General features: G+C 42.0%; 1 protein-coding gene across 1 annotated transcript in view; it reads left to right on the top strand.

The window, feature by feature from the left end:
* Positions 1 to 18,253, top strand: part of DIS3L2 (DIS3 like 3'-5' exoribonuclease 2) — a 196,262-nt gene that overhangs the window by 25,931 nt on the left and 152,078 nt on the right. The window contains 1 exon segment of the mRNA XM_052803032.1: positions 5,629 to 5,730. Within this exon segment, the coding sequence (XP_052658992.1) occupies positions 5,629 to 5,730 (102 nt within the window).

The following is an 18,253-nucleotide window of genomic DNA, read 5'->3' on the forward strand; positions in this document are numbered from 1 at the left end:
TTCCCAAACAAATCGTGCTTTTTCATACCTCAGAGAACTACTTACTTAGCTTGTGCTAAAATTGGGGATACTGCTGGGTCCCACAGAAGCCAGCTGAAGTCAGGTTTGAGGACCACCAGATAGCGTAATCGGAAACCCTTGGTTTATGGCTGCAGAGGTTTTATAGATTTTCCACTGATTTAAGTTAATCTTCCCTAAACAAATATGCTCTCCATTTTCGATCTGCTGCATGAGCTAATTTGAAAAGTCATTCCAGAAATAATATGCGTGATTCCTTTTCATGTGCCCGCCTTTGCGCGGACTGTGTCTTGGTTGGCTTGGGATGTCCTTTTGTCACATGGGACTGGTTTGCACCTCTTCTCTTGTCTTTCCTTATTTTGACAGAAAAGAAGGGCTCTTGCAATTTCAGGGACTTCCAGTAGGGAAGGTGACCTCACAGCTGGCACAGCCAAAGCTTTTTGTCTGGAACTGACTTGGTCAAAACGTTACTGTCAATGAGAGAAAGTTTCATATTTGAAACGTTTTGTTGGTGTGGGGGAGAGAAGGCAGAGCCAGCCTTGAGACAGTGAAACACTGACTCTTTTGTTGTCCCTGCTACTGACAGTGCTATTGCTTTGGGGCTTGGATTGAAAGTCTTGAAATTTGTGGCGTTGTCAGTTCACATTGTTGATTTGGGATAACATTTTGGAGCCTACTTTGTTAGAGAAGGCTGGCATTACAGAGGTGGAGGAAGGTCGGGGATGCACAAAGTAGATTAACTAGAGGAAGAAGTACAGAGCAGCTCTCTGGTACATCAGTAGAGCAGCACTGTGTGTGTAAGTGAAACTGTGTGTGTAAGGAACTGTGATCCTTCCTTTACAGGTGTCCTTGTAGGTGTGGTAAGTGTAAGCTGTTAAACGTATTCTCTGAAATCAGAAAATGCAAGGTTAAATGAGAAATCCAGCTACTCACATGAGTTTAATTGGATGTGAAGCTTTACCCCTTATCACCCCTAGTGTCCGGCTGTTGCCTTGTGCAGTTGATTGCTCGGTGTTCTGCCTGCAGGAATACATGCATTAAGGAGGGTTAGCTGAGATTTGTTATCTCAGCTATTTTTCTACTTTTCTGCCCTTTGTGGAGCTGAATACCAGAACCAGCCTTGTCCCTGGTAAGAAGCAGTATCAACACCTGGATGAAGATGACTCTTGCTGGTGTGGACACAGTCCTCACTTTAAGACAGATGCCTTAGGAAGCTTATCCTTTGTATAACATTATTTGCCATAATGGAGGGTTTGCAGCCTTCATGTTCTGCAGGACTTACCATCATTGCCAGATGCTGCAAAAGCTGCAGCTGTGAAAAATCACCCTTTCTCTCCTGCTGTTGACTAGGGCATTGTACCCCTTTCTCTTCAGCTCTGACTTGGCTATGGCTTCATGGAGTTCAAATGCAACAGCTGTTCACCTTCTAACACCAGAAGTCCCAGGGTGTTTCTTGCTGCAAATGTGCTCTGTTTGCTTGTCTCATTGTTGCATGAAGAGTTGAGGGGAAGGCTGAGGGCCTTTCTTTTGAAAGCTACCCAGAGAATGGACCTGAGCATTTAAATCTCTGCCTCACATCTCGTGTCTTCCCTGCACACAGTAGTGTGGTTTGAAATGACGACATTGTCAATGTGAAGAATTATACTGCTGAGCACGAGTGATGGAGTGACTGTGGCTGTGCTGTGGTTGTGGAAGACACTTCCAGAGCAGATGAAAGCACTGCAGATCTCCCTCTTGTCAGAGGGGGATAGAGAGCACTGCTGGTGAAATTCACAGGTGGCCACGGAGCAAGAAAAGCCCTGTGCTCCTTGGAGGGGGCTGCAGAAGTCTTGAAGCCATTGCGGCCAACGCAGTATATGCACCCCAGGGGCAGCTGAGACTTTGCAAGTGATAGTGTTCTGTTGTGATCGGTGCCATTTTAATTGCGTTAGTAATCTGAAGTGCTAGCTGTGCAGAGTAGGGGACGCTGAAGGAAAAAAGTGGGATGCACAAGTGTTCTTGGAAGTGCGTAAGTTCACCCAACAATCATGAGCCTGCAGCTCAAGATATAGAAATGTTTCTCTTTGGAGGCAAAACCCAAACTGACAGCTATTTCCTAATTACAACTTTGTTGCAGGCATTGAAGTTAACTGCTGTAAAATAGGTGTGCATACACACATATAAGTGTGTATGTATATATATATAAAATGTATATGTATATTGTTTGGGGTGACAGTGCAATTCAAGACAAGACTCTTGCAGAGTATGGAGATGCAGCTTTAACTAGGTGGTGTGACACATCAGATATGTATATTGTTTGGGGTGACAGTGACTGCAATTCAAGACAAGACTCTTGCAGAGTATGGAGATGCAGCTTTAACTAGGTGGTGTGACACATCAGGCATCTTTACAGGGGGTGGGGGAAAGGGTCTGCCTTGTGTTTTCTTGGACACAGCAGAGAAGGAAAAAAATGTAGAACAGATAAATTATCGTGAATGCCAGCCTGTGTCCTGCAACGCAGAGCAGCTACAGGTACAGGCAAAAAAAAAAAAAGGCAGCATTTTTCTTAAAAAGTGACTTTGAACTTTTCTTTTTATGTATGTGGTGGATTTAGGTAAAGAGTTGGGGCAGAAGGGAGAGGGTGGGGAGAAATGAGGAATAAGACCATGTGTAAAAAATCTGGCTTTTTGAAAAGAACAGTTTCCAATTTGAATTATGTTGGTCCAAGAGGCTTTGCAATTTTTCTGCATCTTGTCATGGGAGGCAGCTTTCACACAGCTGTTGAGCTGCTGCTGCTTTTCTTTCTAAGAGTAATTTGGTCTCTTGGAGGACAGCCTTAGTTTCTCATCATGGCAGGGTTCTGCCGTTTTATTGTTTTGGTATCTAAGCAGAGAAAGATATTTATGTGATATTAGGGCTTCATGTTTTCAGGTTATAAAAGAAGTTTTTCTTGGAGACTGAGCACACTGGTAGTTCTGATTGGATGTACTCAAGCATATGAGACTTGGGAGTGTGTATCTGAGAAGCAACTAAAGTTGTGATTAAGATTTTAATTCTTGTGAGGCTGTTTTTTTCATTGAAAGACAATGAAGTAGTAATCTAAAGAAGCTCATCCTCTTTTTATGTACCTCAAAACTATGCAAAGATAGCTCTCTAGAAAAACTGTTGACTGCTCATGTTGATACTAAATGCTGACATTGTTTGACACATTCATGGCACTATAAACAGACACATGGAATTTTTCATATGCTGAATTATGGGGAAACAGAAATGAAAGCAGCAAGAGCACTCAATAATTAGCAAAAAAAGAAGACAAAACTGGCAGTCCTTTAAAAACTAAAACCTTTGTGTTGGCATCTTCAGGAAACTTCATCTTTTTTCACCCCATGAAGAAAATCTTCCAAGCTAAATCTAGATTATCTGAATGCCAAACATGTCTGGGGTGGGTAATCATAGTGCGTACAATTAGTAGAGGCTCTTGTGCAAGGATGTTAACCCAGAGTATTGAGAGAAGGTGTCCTAACATGTCTGTTACAGTAAAAGATCTTCTGGCTTGCAGTTGGCATCTGTAGTCATCATTTTTTAGAATCTCTTCTAACATTAGTTGTGCCAAATGCAGAATATATGGTGTTAACTCATTTTAAAAAAAGAGACTGCATCCCCAGCCACTCTCCACCGAGTGGTCCATCCGTCAAATCCGTGTCTCTCCAATTTAGAAACAAGGATGTTGTGTGGGACAGTGTCAAGTGCTTTGCACAAGTCCAGGTAGATGACATCAGTTGCTCTTTCCTTATCCACCAATGCTGTAACCCCATCATAAAAGGACACCAAATTTGTCAGGCATGATTTGCCCTTAGTGAAGCCATGTTGTCTGTCACCAATAACCTCCTTATTTTCCATGTGCCTTAGCATAGTTTCCAGGAGGATCCGCTCCATGATCTTGCCGGGCACAGAGGTGAGACTGACTGGCCTGTAGTTCCCTGAGTCTTCCTTTTTTCCCTTTTTAAAAATGGGGGTTATGTTTCCTCTTCTCCAGTCAGTGGGAACTTCCCTGGACTGCCACGACTTCTCAAAAATGATGGATAGTGGCTTAGCGACTTCACCAGTTCCCTCAGGACCTGCGGATGCATCTCATCAGGTCCCATAGACTTGTGCACCTTCAGGTTCCTTAGATGGTCTTGAACCTGATCTTCTCCTATGGTGGGCAGTTCTTCATTCTCCCAGTCCCTGCCTTTGCCTTCTGTGACTTGGGAAGTGGCTGGAGCACTTGCCGGTGAAGACTGAGGCAAAAAAGTCATTGAGTACCTCAGCCTTCTCCATGTCCCGGGTAACCAGGTCTCCCGTTTCCTTCTGGAGAGGGCCCACATTTTCCCTAGTCTTCCTTTTATCAGCGATGTACCTATAGAAGCTTTTCTTGTTGCCCTTGACGTCCCTGGCCAGATTTAATTCTATCAGGGCTTTAGCTGTCCTAACCTGATCTCTGGCTGCTTGGACAATTTCTCTGTTATTCCTCCCAGGCTACCTGTCCTTGCTTCTACCCTCTGAAGGCTTTGTTTTTGTGTTTGAGCTTGTCCGGGAGGTCCTTGTTCATCTATGCAGGCCTCCTGGTGTTTTTGCCTGACTTTCTCTTTGTTGGGATGCGTTGCTCCTGAGCTTGGAGGAGGTGACCCTTGAATATTAACCAGCTTTCTTGGGCCCCTCTTCCATCCAGGGCTTTATCCCATGGTACTCTACCAAGCAGGTCCCTGAAGAGGCAAGAGTCTGCTCTCCTGAAGTCCTGGGTAGCGAGCTTGCTGTGCGCCCTCCTCGCTGCCTGAGGGATCTTGAACTCCACCATTTCATGGTCACTGCAGCCAAGGCTGCCCTTAAGCTTCACATTTCCCACCAGCCCCTCCTTGTTGGTGAGAACAAGGTCCAGCATAGCACCTTTCCTCGTTGGCTCCTCTATCACTTGGAGAAGGAAGTTGTCATCAACGCTTTCCAGGAACCTTCTGGATTGCTTATGCCCTGCTGTGTTGTCCGTCCAATAGATATCGGGGTGGTTGAAGTCCCCAAGGAAGACTAGGCCTTGTGAATGTGAGGCTGCTCCTATCTGTCTATAGAGGGCCTCATCTGCTTGGTCTTCCTGGTCAGGTGGCCTGTAGCGAACCCCCACTCTAATGTCACCTGTCCCTGTCCTCCCTTTAATCCTGACCCAGAAGCTCTTGGTCAGCTCCTCATCTATCTCCAGGCAGAGCTCCATGCACTCCAGCTGGTCATTGACATAGAGGGTGACACCCCCTCCTCGTCTCCCCTGCCTGTCCTTTCTAAAGAGCCCGTACCCTTCCATTCCAACACTCCAGTCATATGAGACATTCCATCATGTCTCCGTGATGCCAATAAGATCATAGCCCTGCAAGCGTGCAAATAGTGTGGAACTGCTGTGCTGGCACATACATACAAAAGAGCTTATTTGCTGAAAGATACTGCGTGTTGAAAGGCATATGGTGAATCCATTTCATTTCTGTGCACAACTGCAGGATGTTTATCTCACCAGGGTTTGTGTCTTTTTTGATGACTGTTTTAAACCTCATAACAACTGTAATTTAATATGTTTTGGTCTGGCACTTATTTTTCTTCCTCTTTGACTAGGATGGGACTCGCGATATCTTTATTGATGGAGTGGTTGCTCGCAACAGAGCCCTGAATGGTGACATCGTGATAGTGAAACTGCTTCCCAAGGAACAGTGGAAGGTCAGTTCAATATATTTTACTGTGATTTGACAGAAAGAGCTTATTACTGTTTTCTTCACTAAACTTAAGGCCTGGGACAGAGAATAGAGAATTTCCTACAAATCAGATTAGCTAAACTGTGGTTTATGCTGCAGTACATTAGAACACTTTATCCATTACAACGTTTGGAAGAAGTGATACCTAAAGTGTTGAAACCTCAGTCTTTGCATGGAATGGCCTTCTTTATCACTGTGTGGAGAAGTCTGATGACAAGGCTGTTTCAAAGCATGGTTGTCAGAGGTGACTTTTGATACCTGTTATTTAGCTGTCTTCATGCTGTGGCACTGGATAGTTCTGTGTAGGTGTTTGCAATTGCTTGTGTATTTGACAAGTGCTGCTCACAAAGCTTTAGTAATGATTAACTCTCTCTAATTTGTGGGTGGTCAGTCCATGGAAAGCTTATCTTGTCACAGCTCCAGATTTTGTGGTAATACCCTTCTTTACATGAATGAACAATGTGTGAAATGATTGGAGCAATGGAAATGTGGGAGAATCCATTTTTCATTTTCATGTCTGAGAATTTTACTAAGATCACTCTGGGTTTTTTTTTCTTTCACTGATCAAACTCAAAGTCCTTTCAAACATCTGGATAATTTTATCTTGTTTGTGGGTTTATCTTTTAACACCACTATGCAAGGAAAGTTCTTACTCCTTTTCTCTAGTTGCTGGGAGATGTAAGTTACAGTTAGCAATTTTAACATGGGTTTTCACACGTAAGCATGACAAAACTGCCACAAATTGTTTTCCAAACATGGTTTTTGAACTCTTCTTGAGAATTTAAAGACTATTGTATATCTTTGGGGCAAAAGTAATAGTGAGGGTGATTATACAGCAGGGTGGGGACTCGTCTGAACTACTTTGGCCTGGTGTTTTTTCCTCATTCTAGTTACCTTCTCTGCCTGTTTTTGTTTGAAGTTATGTGTTTTTAGGCTTGCAAATGCAAGGTCTTCAGTCTGGTCATTTGTTGAACCTTCTACCTTCTCTGTTTATATCTAATGGCAGTGGAAATGATGGTTTGAAACATACTAGAACTTGTCTCTTCCTTTTAAATATGCATAAAATGAGTAAACGACCTAAGTATTTATTGACATATGTAAATGCAAAACTAGCTTATGCAAAAGGCAACCATAGGTGGGGTCTAAGATACTACAAGGATATCCATATACAAATATAGGAAAGAGGTCTGCTGCTATCTATGTAACCTCTGAAAACCAATTTTGAGGGTCAAAGCAAAATTTCTTTGATAGCTATGCAAGAGTCCAAATCAGAGTTCACTAAATCTGTGATGATTACTATATGTTTGGATCACCAAATCCATATACGTAAATTATCTTTTGTATTAGACCATTTCATGTAGTTGGAAAAATGGAATAGTTTGGGTGCTTAGATCCTTTGCCAGGACCTGCCAGCACAAGGGCTTCTTTGTAGGCTTGATAGAGGTTGCCTGAGCTGGAAACTTTGTCTACAGTTTTCCATTTATATCTGGCTCTACATAAAGATAACGCCTCTCTCTCTTCCCCCCCCCCATCCTCATACCTTCATATATTCAACAGTAGTGTTCTTTTATGCATACAAGAGGAAGGGTTCAGAATATTCTCCCTGTCCTGGGCAAATGCTGGAATAAATAGAACTGGTGGAGAAGTGATACCTGACTGCAAGGAGGCAATTCAGAAGACTTTAGCATTTTGTAGTATGATTATGATTCTTCCATGGTGAATTTAACCTTGCCAAATGAAGTAGCTGGAACATGCCAGTCATGTTTTTCAGCCACACAGGTGCTGCCCTGTGTTGTCTAATTTTTTGTTTCTTTCCATCAGCAACTTAATCAGCGATGACATCCCTTTTCCCCTGCTCCCTGAATCTCTTGCTATGCACTCATGTTTGTATTAGTTCTTTGGGAAAGGTGCCACTAAGTTGCACTGAAAGATACTGCATTCTGCCAAGTAATTCATACTGATTAATGATAAACTGTCGCAACCTATTTTAGATTTTTCCATTTGTTTAGTCTCATGCTGCTGCAAAGCTGCCACATAGGTGTCTTGAGGGTTTTCTCCTTCCCATTGGGCCTTTGGAACAAGCTGAACAGCTTCAATTATTTCCTTGAAAAATGTAAATCAGATATATGGTATAACTGATGCTCTCAGAGGAGACTTTACAGGCTCTGTACATATTGGTTTGTTAGGATTGAGATGTGCGTGCTGATTATTTTTATGGTTCACTATTCCCAACCCATTAGTCTGTGCTCCACCAAGAACTGAGCTGGGTTTTTTGCTGGCAAACCAGTGTCTTGCACAAGATGAGGTTGCTGTTACAGCAGTGTGACGGGTCTGTGCCTTCTGAGTTTCAAGCACCCTGGATTGCCTCTGGGTGCTCTGGGGGAAGATCTTGCCATTGCTAGTGCAGGTGATTCCTGCCATGGACCTCTTCATGCAAAGTCACAGTGTAATGCTGCATCCCAGTAATGGCAGGACTTGACTTAGCTGGAACCTCGGTTCAATTTATGTGTGTAAATGGGAGGAAGGGGGAAAACATGTGACTGATAAACCTATGGATTTTGGATAGGGCAATCTGTGTGTGTTTGAAGAGTTGAGAAAGTTGGGAGCTGCCCTGTACCCATGAATCAGTCTTTGCGGGTCAAGTGCCTGTGAGAGAACACCACCATCTGGAGAGCAGTTTCTCCAGGGACATACTGTGTTCTGCTGAGCCTGTAATGGTGATACCTTACACACAGGTATAAATGCCACAGTGAAATATAAGGGGATGGTGAAATACTCTAGATGTATGATTATACTTTATATAATACCTTCTTGAGAGGGACAGCAATATTTTCTTCCTCCAGCCCTCCAGTTCCTGGCTCAGTTGTGGGAAATTTATCAGGCTTGAATTTCTCAACATCGTATCCTTCCCAGCATGTGCATCAAGTGCTTGGATGAGCTACTGTGGTCCTCCCTGTGCTTATTCCGTCTGGTCTTAAAGCTCTGTTTGTTCATACATCCTCTGGGAGAGCTGCTTGCTGTTCAGTGATGATCAGTTTGTCAGTTCATATTTCTGTGCTTACTATTAGTTCCGATCAAGAGCCAACAATTTCAGTGTGGCACCACCAGCCTGAGGGAGAGACATTTTGTCCCCAAAATTTGTTATCTTGCACTCCTGAAGAAGGTGGCCATTGGCTTCCTTCCAGGGTTGAGTGGCGTGCATTGCAGTGACCGCATTTGGAGGCTCTATTTCAGAAGTTCCTCTCCTGTCCTCTTGTGTTACATCTTGGGAATATTGAGGTGCTATGGTAACTTTCAAATATTTAGCTTTTGCAAAGTAAGGTATTTGACTTAGACTGTTTTTCCAGGTACTTAACCTACTCTTAGCAAATGAAGTCAGAGTATCGTTGCAGTTAGCTAGACTGTCCCCTTCTTTACTTCAAGCTGTAGGGCTTCCCTGAATCTGTGCCTTTATCTTTTGGAAGAACGTCACAATAAAAGATAGCCAGTGACAGAGGATTTAGCTCAGTCCTTGTCAATTATTCTGATAAAGAAGAAAAATGATGCTCTATTTCCTGACTGATTTTCACTACTTTAACTTCCACCCATGGGTTCTTATTATGTTTTATGGAGTTGTGCTTACATCAATTTCAGGAGCTTCAGTTATACAGTGGCATAATTACTGGAAGGCAAGAAAATGTTGATATGACGATTACAGCAATATTTCTCAGGCTCATCAAGGAGGGAAGCAACGTGTCAGTATAAAGGATAAAACTAACCCATCTTTCCTCACAGCCTCTTTTTGCTCTTTTACTGTCTGCTTAATTGCCAGGCAGAATTTGTTTAATTTCAGATATCTGTTTTGGTTTTTCTTGCAAGATGTAATTTCTTTGGTAGAAGGAAATAGCATAATAAGTCATTTGATATCACTTGGGGCTTAGATTCCTGGCCGAATCTCTGGTGCTTTTAGAGTAGTAGTTTATAATGTGGAATGTTTTTCATGACAACCGTCTCACGCATTGCATGCTATGGCTGAAATTTTAGAGTCTTACTCTGAAAATAGTACCCAGATGAGGACTTTTTGCTGCTCAAAACTGCCCGAAAGGAATTTTGGGGTCCAACCCCCTATTGCTTGCTACAATATGCAGAGAGATCTCCAGTTCTGCATCTGTTTGCAGCAGTGGTATATTAAAACAATAACACCATATACTATATATGTACATAAAAAAATGACAGGTTAACCTGCCAGTGTCTCAGAGAGCAGTGCCTGCAAGTGGTATCTTTTGTTGTTGTTGTTTCATGAATCATTTCCCCCTCAGCTTAAAGTGCTCCTTTTCACTATTTTCATCTGGTTCTTTTGATCTTGTCAGAAGGTCTCCAAGGCCAAGGATGTAGAACTGCTCACTTATGTACAGTGTGCGTTGCTGGATAATAGGATAATGGGTCCAGCATTTTAGTCATGAAGTGTCCGAAAGTGATGGAAATAGTAATTCTTTATAGCTCATGAAAGCTCATGTTCTGTTCAACACTGAGGTGTCAGATACAATATGGTGCAGCAGGAGATCTTAGAGCTGCCTCTTCTAGAGCCGTATATCAGAGATAAATATTTAAACACTTTCTGTACAAAAGACATAAACTACAATTCGCTTTTCCCAGCTGTGACTGTTGTTGCCATAATTACGAACAAACTCAGAGAAGGTACAATTTGATTCAAGCAGACATCACAAATATCACCATTTATAGTTTGAACAGAGCTACGTATGCTGGTAAGTCACTGCCTCCAACTGTTGGTGAAAACCTATGAACCATTAGTTGTCCGGAGGGGATGCTAGCTTTGGATTTGCCCTGGTGAGTAATGATTCATTTCAACAAAATTCTTCTGAGAGTCAGTTTCTTCTCAAAATCTCCCAGCTAATGCAAGGATAACAGTAACTCAGGAGGAGATGGGGTTCTTAGAGGGTTATCACAGCAATACTGTTTGAGTCTTAGCAATCAAGAATGTTGTTTGGAAACATTACATTCATAATAATAAAAAAAAAAGTTCTGGAGAAGTCATTATTGAAATAGTAAGTGTTCTGGCACGCCAAAAACATTCAAGTGTAATTCATGATATCTAGGAGTAAAGTGGGAAGCCTAAGAAGCCGGCTAGGAAGATGTCCAGAAAAGCAGAGCGCTCGCAAATCTGAAAGGTTGATGGATGCTGTAGGGAGGAAGGGGAGTTGTTTGTTTTTTTTTAGTTTGTTTTGCTGTAGACTTTACAGTGTGGGCTGTAAGTTGATGGTCGCACGCATGTGCATGCACTCCCCACCCCATCTCGGAAAATCCCCAAACCACAAATTGGTAGAATCTGGAGAAGCTTCATTACATGCTTATTTTCTGGTTGTGCTATTCTCTGGATGGCCACATGTTGTTCCACACTGCCGGGTCTGATGGACCTTCGCTGTGAGGTGGCACGGCTCTTTCCAGGCTTTGCTTAGCTCCAAACTGGCTGGATATGGAACAGCAATACAGGTTGATAGCAAAAACGCTGAGAAAATAGGAAGTCTTGCTGACTGAGACATATGTGGCATTACATTTGCTCTTCTTGCAGATGTTGCTTTCACATTTTGTTAATCAAATATCACTTGAAGTGAATCAACCAACGTCTTAACACAGTGAGTTTTAATAGCAAGACCTGGCATGCTTTTTATGGTGTATATAATGATAAAATAACTATAATGATCTGGGTTGTGTGAGATTGCTGTGACCCAGTGCTGCGTTCATCCTTTGCCTCCCCCTGGATGTGTAAAACAAGGAGGCAGAAATACCAGCGTTTTTGGATGTTGCAAGCAACCTTACCTTCCTGAGAAGGACCTTTCCTGTCAATACCTGCCTCTGTCTTTCTGATCAGAAAGCCAAAACCAGGATCCCAAATAGTAAAATCACAAGAAAGGTACAGAGTTTTTGAACAATCTAATGTCCTTTTTATTCTTCCTCCTCCTGTGCTGGGTAAGAGTGATATTAGAAGGCAAATTGTTTAGGTAGGAAGGCAAGCTTCTTTTTATTGACTGCCTGCATCCTGTCCTACCAGCGCAGGATTACACTGCAGATGTGGTTGGGCTGCGCAGATGCAGAATAAGATAAAAACGTTACCCTTAGGTGAACAGTCAAGCATTAAATAATCATTCATCTCACATGTAGTCAGTTGTTATATCCCCATTGGAGTAATAGCAGATTAAGCCCCTTGTGATGGGGGTGACTTCAGGCTGTGTGAGATACCACTAAATTTCAGTGCATGTTCCTGGAAGAGCTACATCTTGAATGGAAGGAAGTGCTCGTGGGGGCATCTGATCTTACTTTAGAATAGGAGTCAAGCCTTCATTTAATACCTGATCTCTGTTCCTGTTCATTTTTTTTTTCTTGGTCACATGAATATAATCTAGTACAGCAAATTGTTTCCTTTAACAACTAACTTTTCTTCAAGTGAGTGTTTTAAACTCTATTCTTCCAAGTCTTCTGTAAATATGCACACATCACAGTAGATTATTCTTAATCCAATCTCTTATATAACAACTATCATTTTGGACTTTTCTTACTTTTCGGTTCCTGTGGAATTAGTATTTCTTAGAACTGTTTGCTTTTTGCCAGTTTGGAGACTTATTTGATGATATCACATGAGTGTTTGGAGCCCACACCTTATAAGAGTGAGTCAGGATACCTGTTGTTGTGATGGGATTGGTTTTTGGAATGTCACACACATTAAACTCACTTAACTTTTTATAAATGCTTTCTTGAAAGACTGACCAGATTTTCAATAGCCTGGGTTTCTTTCAGATCCACATAATTAGAAATAAGCTTAAAAAAAAGTGTACTGATGATAAAATTCCCATCTGGCCTAATATTTGTACAATGAATGTTATACTATGGGTTTTTTTTAAGGAGATTGTACCCCTAATTTAGCTTGATAGCTGGAGAAATGAAGAACTACTATGACATTAAAAAGCTGTTAATCTTTAGAGTACCTAAGTGAGGTGCTTTTGGATCGTGTCCTAAGTTCTGAAGAAAAGTGCTACGTATCTATTTGCATGTTTGTTCTCGTTATCAGCTGGCAGAGAAACAATTAGCTGCAGTATTTACATGTGGTCAAAGCTACTAAAGTTGGCTCATTAACTCTTTTCCCTTATTTCCTTAACTCATATTTATTTTTCTCAAAGCCATAAATCAGAGGGACAAGGAATCTAAAATAGAGGTGATTTATGTAAACGAAGAATTGCAGCAGCTGGAGGAGTGACAGAGATTTTTCTACGACAAGCTCTTTGGGGCAAGATGTGGGACTTCCTTTATAACCACATGGTTTTTGGAGATATGGAAGATATTTGTCATCAGGGATGGGATGCCTTAAATTTGTTGTTGACACAAGGTAATTTGTAACTATCTAAGATAAAGTTCTCTGAAGTCTAACAGTTAGGTTTTGAATCAGCATGCTGCCAGCTTCAAAGGGCTGGGATGGTCGTGCCTTATCCCAAACACTGTTACTGTGTCTTCTTCCAGACGAGGCAAAGTGTAGCCAGGTTGCGAAGATCTCCTGGCCTCCCACTCCCTGTTCTCCTAGCTTTGTGACATTATTTGCTATGAGGGGATTCCCTTCTCAAATTTCTGAATCTGATGTCCTAACTGCTAGGCACATCACAAGAACTGGGAATGAGTCTATTCTTGGTGCACTATCATGCAGTGGAAGGAGGGCAGTGATTTGTATGCATCAACAGCAGTTTTCTTAACCCTGCTAACATAGGAAGTCTTACTTGCTTGCTACTTGGTATTATCCTTCACCCAATTAACATATAAATCAATGCCCTGGAACCTGTAATGGTGGCAGCATCTCTTTCTGCAACATCTTGAAGAATTGCAAGTGATGCTTTCAATCAAGTTTATTTAAGAGATGCCACTCAAAACACTGAAAGATAAATTAAAATTCCTCCTGATTATCTTTTCCCACAAATTCCTCACTGCTTCAGTAGTTGTGTACTTGACATAATTTCTCAGCATGTGCTCACTGATAAAACAACTGGTGTGGGTTTTTGAAGGTCCCAGATTTTATCTGCACTTTCAAGTTTTTATCCCAGCCTTAACTACGCGGAGGCATTTTAAAAAGTGTTGGTAACCACTCTAGGAAAATACTGCAGGGTAGAGTGCTGATCTACTAACCCTCCTGAAAAAGGCAGTCACATTTATATGTTTCCTTGCTTTCTCACTGTTTCTACTGGTTTGTTTTTGTTTTCTGTGTTCTGTCATGTCAGGCAATAACTGTTTCATGAATGTAGGTCTGTGTATGTCTCTCATGAGTTTTTTAGGTTTCCAGTATGCTAATGATTCATCCATCTTCAGCTCCATGTATCACCTCCTGGGCTTGAAGCATTTCTTTGTTTTTAGCTTTGTCTAAATTATTTTGAAACAGAGAGCAGTGCCAAAACACATACTTTTAATTGAGCAGCTTTAGAAGTGTGAAAATGAAGACTTGGCATGATCTAATTAGCACTTGTGTATTTTGGTTGCAAAAAGTGACTGGTGAAGAATTCCCCAGACATCGTTCTCTGTTCTGTCTGAAAAAAATCCTGCATAAAGGTGTATATCCTGCTTAGTTCTTGTTGGTGCTTGGAAGTCCTGACTGTAATGCTTTTGCTAATTAGCTAGCTGCCAGGACATACTTCTGTTCTGTTCTCCTTGCTTTTTGCTTGTTGGAATGAGCGTTGGCTACTTTTGTTTGTAAGCTCTATAGAAATTGGCATCTCTTTTCCTGTGGTTTCTTTAAATCCCTCATGGCATCGTGTTTGCCAGGTTGGTGCTGTCTGGGGAAAGTCCCAAGGAGCTGTGTGAAGTGGGAGGGTTATCTCAGCAGCTTCTCTTTCTTCCTGACCTAATGACTGTTCAGGGGGGTAGGGAGTTCTGGTAAAACCCTTAAGTACGGTAGCCAGGTAACTCATCTCTATGCCCTACTTGATTTTTTTCTGGTAAAGTGAATTTCCTCCAGGGTTTTATCACCCCTTTTGATGTCAGATTGCCTGATTTTCTTTTTTTTTTTTTTTTTAAATTTTCTGTGCAGGTCAGGTCTGCAGCTGTAGCCCCTTGTAGTAACTACAACTGCTGTGATAGTCTGGCTTAGGTTTGGACTTGTAGCTCTTCTCCCTTCAGTGCGAGCACGAGAGCTTGTCCGGTGACAAGCATCCTCTCTAAAGGGTCCCATCCACAACAAATCTAGGCAGAGCCCAGCTGCTTCTAATGATGCTGCAGGATCCATGCCCTGCACTGCCTGACCGCCTTGGGAACAGCTTGCTGCCCGTTTCAACACAGTCTCTTTCTAACCAAGTACTGTCCCCTGGCCTTTAAGCTCACACTCTTGGCAAAGCAGCCTGGCAGCTGTGGAGCTTTGCAAATGCCTTTCTGTTCTCGCAGTTATCCCTTAAATGTGTAATTGGCTTGCTGGTGTTAGAGGCAGTGTATGGCCTCCCTGCTAATTTCTTTCAGTGTCTCCATATTAGAGCAGTATCCAGAGGGAATGTACCAGCGATCTTTCCGGTGACTGCGCCTGGCTGTGTCACCCGGCCTGGAGCAGAGTTGCTGCCTCCGGTACTGAAGAGCTGTGCAGCATCACCACCGCTGCTGCCCCTGGGTGAGAATAAATGGCTCATCTGGCTCTAGTTTATTTATCTAGCTGAGCAGGGGGTCTAATGCCATGGGTGAGTGCTGTGTTGGCAAGCCATCTGGTGCTTGAGCTTACCTCTTCGGGTCTGTATTGCACCATGTAGACGTACCCAAGGTTAATGGATGGCCATTAGTTTAATCTGATTTAGTTTGGTAGCTATGCTTCATGCATAGTCCAAGCAGTGTTTTGACAGCATGGCATTACTTTATCTACTCTTCCTGTTTTTTCACCCATATTCCCGAAGCTTTCTCTAAAACTGTTTATTCTTTTTTCTTCTCTGCACAGTTGTTGAACTGTGGATGTAATATGTTTATCAGCTCAGATTCACGTCTTGGAAACTTAATTTACCTTTTTATGTAACGCTTTATCACTAATGCATGGTAACATTTCCTGGCAGGATATGCATTGTTAAAACTCGTTTGTAGAAAAAAAAAAGGCATAGAAGCGGATGGCTCTCCTCTTGTAAGCTTCAAAAGTTTGTAAAGCAAAAAAGGAAAATGTTCTTCATGGTACCTGACATCATTTTAGTCCCACCATCCTACTTTCCCATGGAGTGACTCCTATCAGTGGCTAAGATATAACGGAGCCCAAAGACTAGGTGTGGTGGCAGCCATCATTGTCAAGTAAAGGAAGGGCTGGGAGGGGAAGGCTGGCCTTGTCAGGGCAGTGTCTCTGTCTACACAGTAATTTCCTATGAGCTGACTGAGACCTTGGGCAGACTTTTGCTAACAAAACCACTACCACATGTCAAAATGGATTTCCACCCCCCCACCCCACCATTGTCTTTTTGTCACTGAAGGAGTCAGCATTATCCAGTGGTCAGTTATTCAGCTGTCCACCCTCCTGCACCAGCAAAGCCGCTTAAGCAAGTTAACTACACTGGTTTCTCGGGGATGAGTGGCACATCACTGCAGCAGCCAACTTCAGTGACATGGGAATGGTCCTGAGGCCTGAGGCTTGTCTTTGAGCAATTAGTTGCTATGATCATGAGTAAACTGTTAGACTGTGCTTCAGAGCTCCAGTTCCCAAGCACTGATTTCTGTTAAGTGCTTTGTGAAAGAAAGAAAGAAAAAAAAATAATCTGCAGTTAAACTAATCTCCTCTAACAATGTATAATGCATTCTGAGGACCAGTGCTGGAGGAAAGGGCGTTGTACAAAATTACAGACAACAAAATATACATAAGTCTTTGTGCAGGGCTTTTGTGGTATTAGGAAATAGAGCTCCCAACACTGGCATATCACCCTCTCTGATTAACACTGTGGTTTCACCAGCTAAGGATCAATTACTTTAGAAAGCACTAAGTATTTGTCAAATACTCTTCCTTCGGATATTTCACATCCGGATATTTTTGTCTTCATCGACTTGCCTCAACACCTCTGCTGCTCAACAGGCTGGGCATGCTCCCTCCTACCCCTCCTCGTGGCCCAAATGCCATGCCCTGCACCTTGCCTCAGCCTTAACTTCTTACATAAAAGTAGCTGGTTGCATAAGTTGATCCATGTCACTTGGGTGACCTGAGGGACCAGGAGGAGATTAAATACTTGCCTCTAATGAGCAGCTCTATGCCTTTGTGTCTATTAAAGAAAATCTTGTCCCCTTTGCAGATGTGAGGAAGTGTATAGCACAGTTCCTATGTCCTGGCTAGGAAGAAACCCAAGCAAATGCTCTTTGTTTAAACTGCGTTGACCATTTTTAGTGTAAAGTGTTTTTCCAGCTAAGTCCATGGCTGGATGTACTGTACATTATAGAATTATGATATAAAAAATGTGATGAAAAACATCAACATTGAATTTTAAATTTGCCACAGGTGCTGCTTTATTAGTTGCTGCCATCTTTTAAAATTTTTCAAGTCTCTTATTTTCCAGGGTTAGTCAGAACAGCATCGGAATAAATATCTTGCTGCCTGTGTCGCACCCCCTCAGCTCTGAAATGAAAAATAATGTGGGCTTAGCAAAACCTCTGCTCTTTCCCAAGACATACCAGGAGAAGCTTGCTTTATTTCTTTACCAGGTATACATAACCTTTTCTTCACAATAAAAATATCACACCACACACCCCCCCGAATTAATTATCTTTGATACATGGTTATGAAAAAAATTCTACCCAAACCCTGTCAAATTTTTCCAGCACAGTCTTCCCGATATTCTCACTGTGGAGAAGTAAATACAGAATAAATGAGTGAGTTGGGAATAGAGAATCCCAGTTCATGTGTCTTTGATAAGTGGAAGTGAATACAGACAAGACAGAGATGATTTTTTAAAATTTGCACTGAAGAAGGTATAAATCATGCCTTAATACATTACACATTACAGGATATTTATGCTTGTGTAAACGTTATAGTTAAAGTTGAGGTTAGTCAACCTTTCTGAGTTACAAGCTTAGAGAATTGAGTGCAGGTCTACAGCAAAACTTGTTTTGAGCAGAAAACTGATTTTAGAGGTTTGTTTTGAAGTCGGTGGTTTATAGACAAAATTTGGTAAGTCTATTCAGTGATTCTTCTCAAATTAAAGTAAAATGCTGTGTGTTGAAATGTTTTCATTTCATGTTGTTGTACCTGTGGAAGGACTTACCTGAAGAATTTTCTCTTAAGATGAAGCTTTGCAGCTGATGACTCCAGGGTGAAAATTTGACATGTGTCCTTCCGCTTGGCTATGAGGAGAGGAAAAAAAAGGAAAGACCCAGAGTCTTTAGGATGTTTAAACTTTTGGGCGTTGCTTTGGAAAAGCTAATATTCATTAGAAGTGAATACCTTTAGAATCTAGTAAATCATACAAGTGCACGTGACAGTTTTGATATGATAGATGAGCATGTTAGGCCAGCGATGGGGA

This window comes from Harpia harpyja, chromosome 12 (genome assembly GCF_026419915.1).
Source record: "Harpia harpyja isolate bHarHar1 chromosome 12, bHarHar1 primary haplotype, whole genome shotgun sequence".
Lineage (NCBI taxonomy): Eukaryota > Metazoa > Chordata > Aves > Accipitriformes > Accipitridae > Harpia > Harpia harpyja.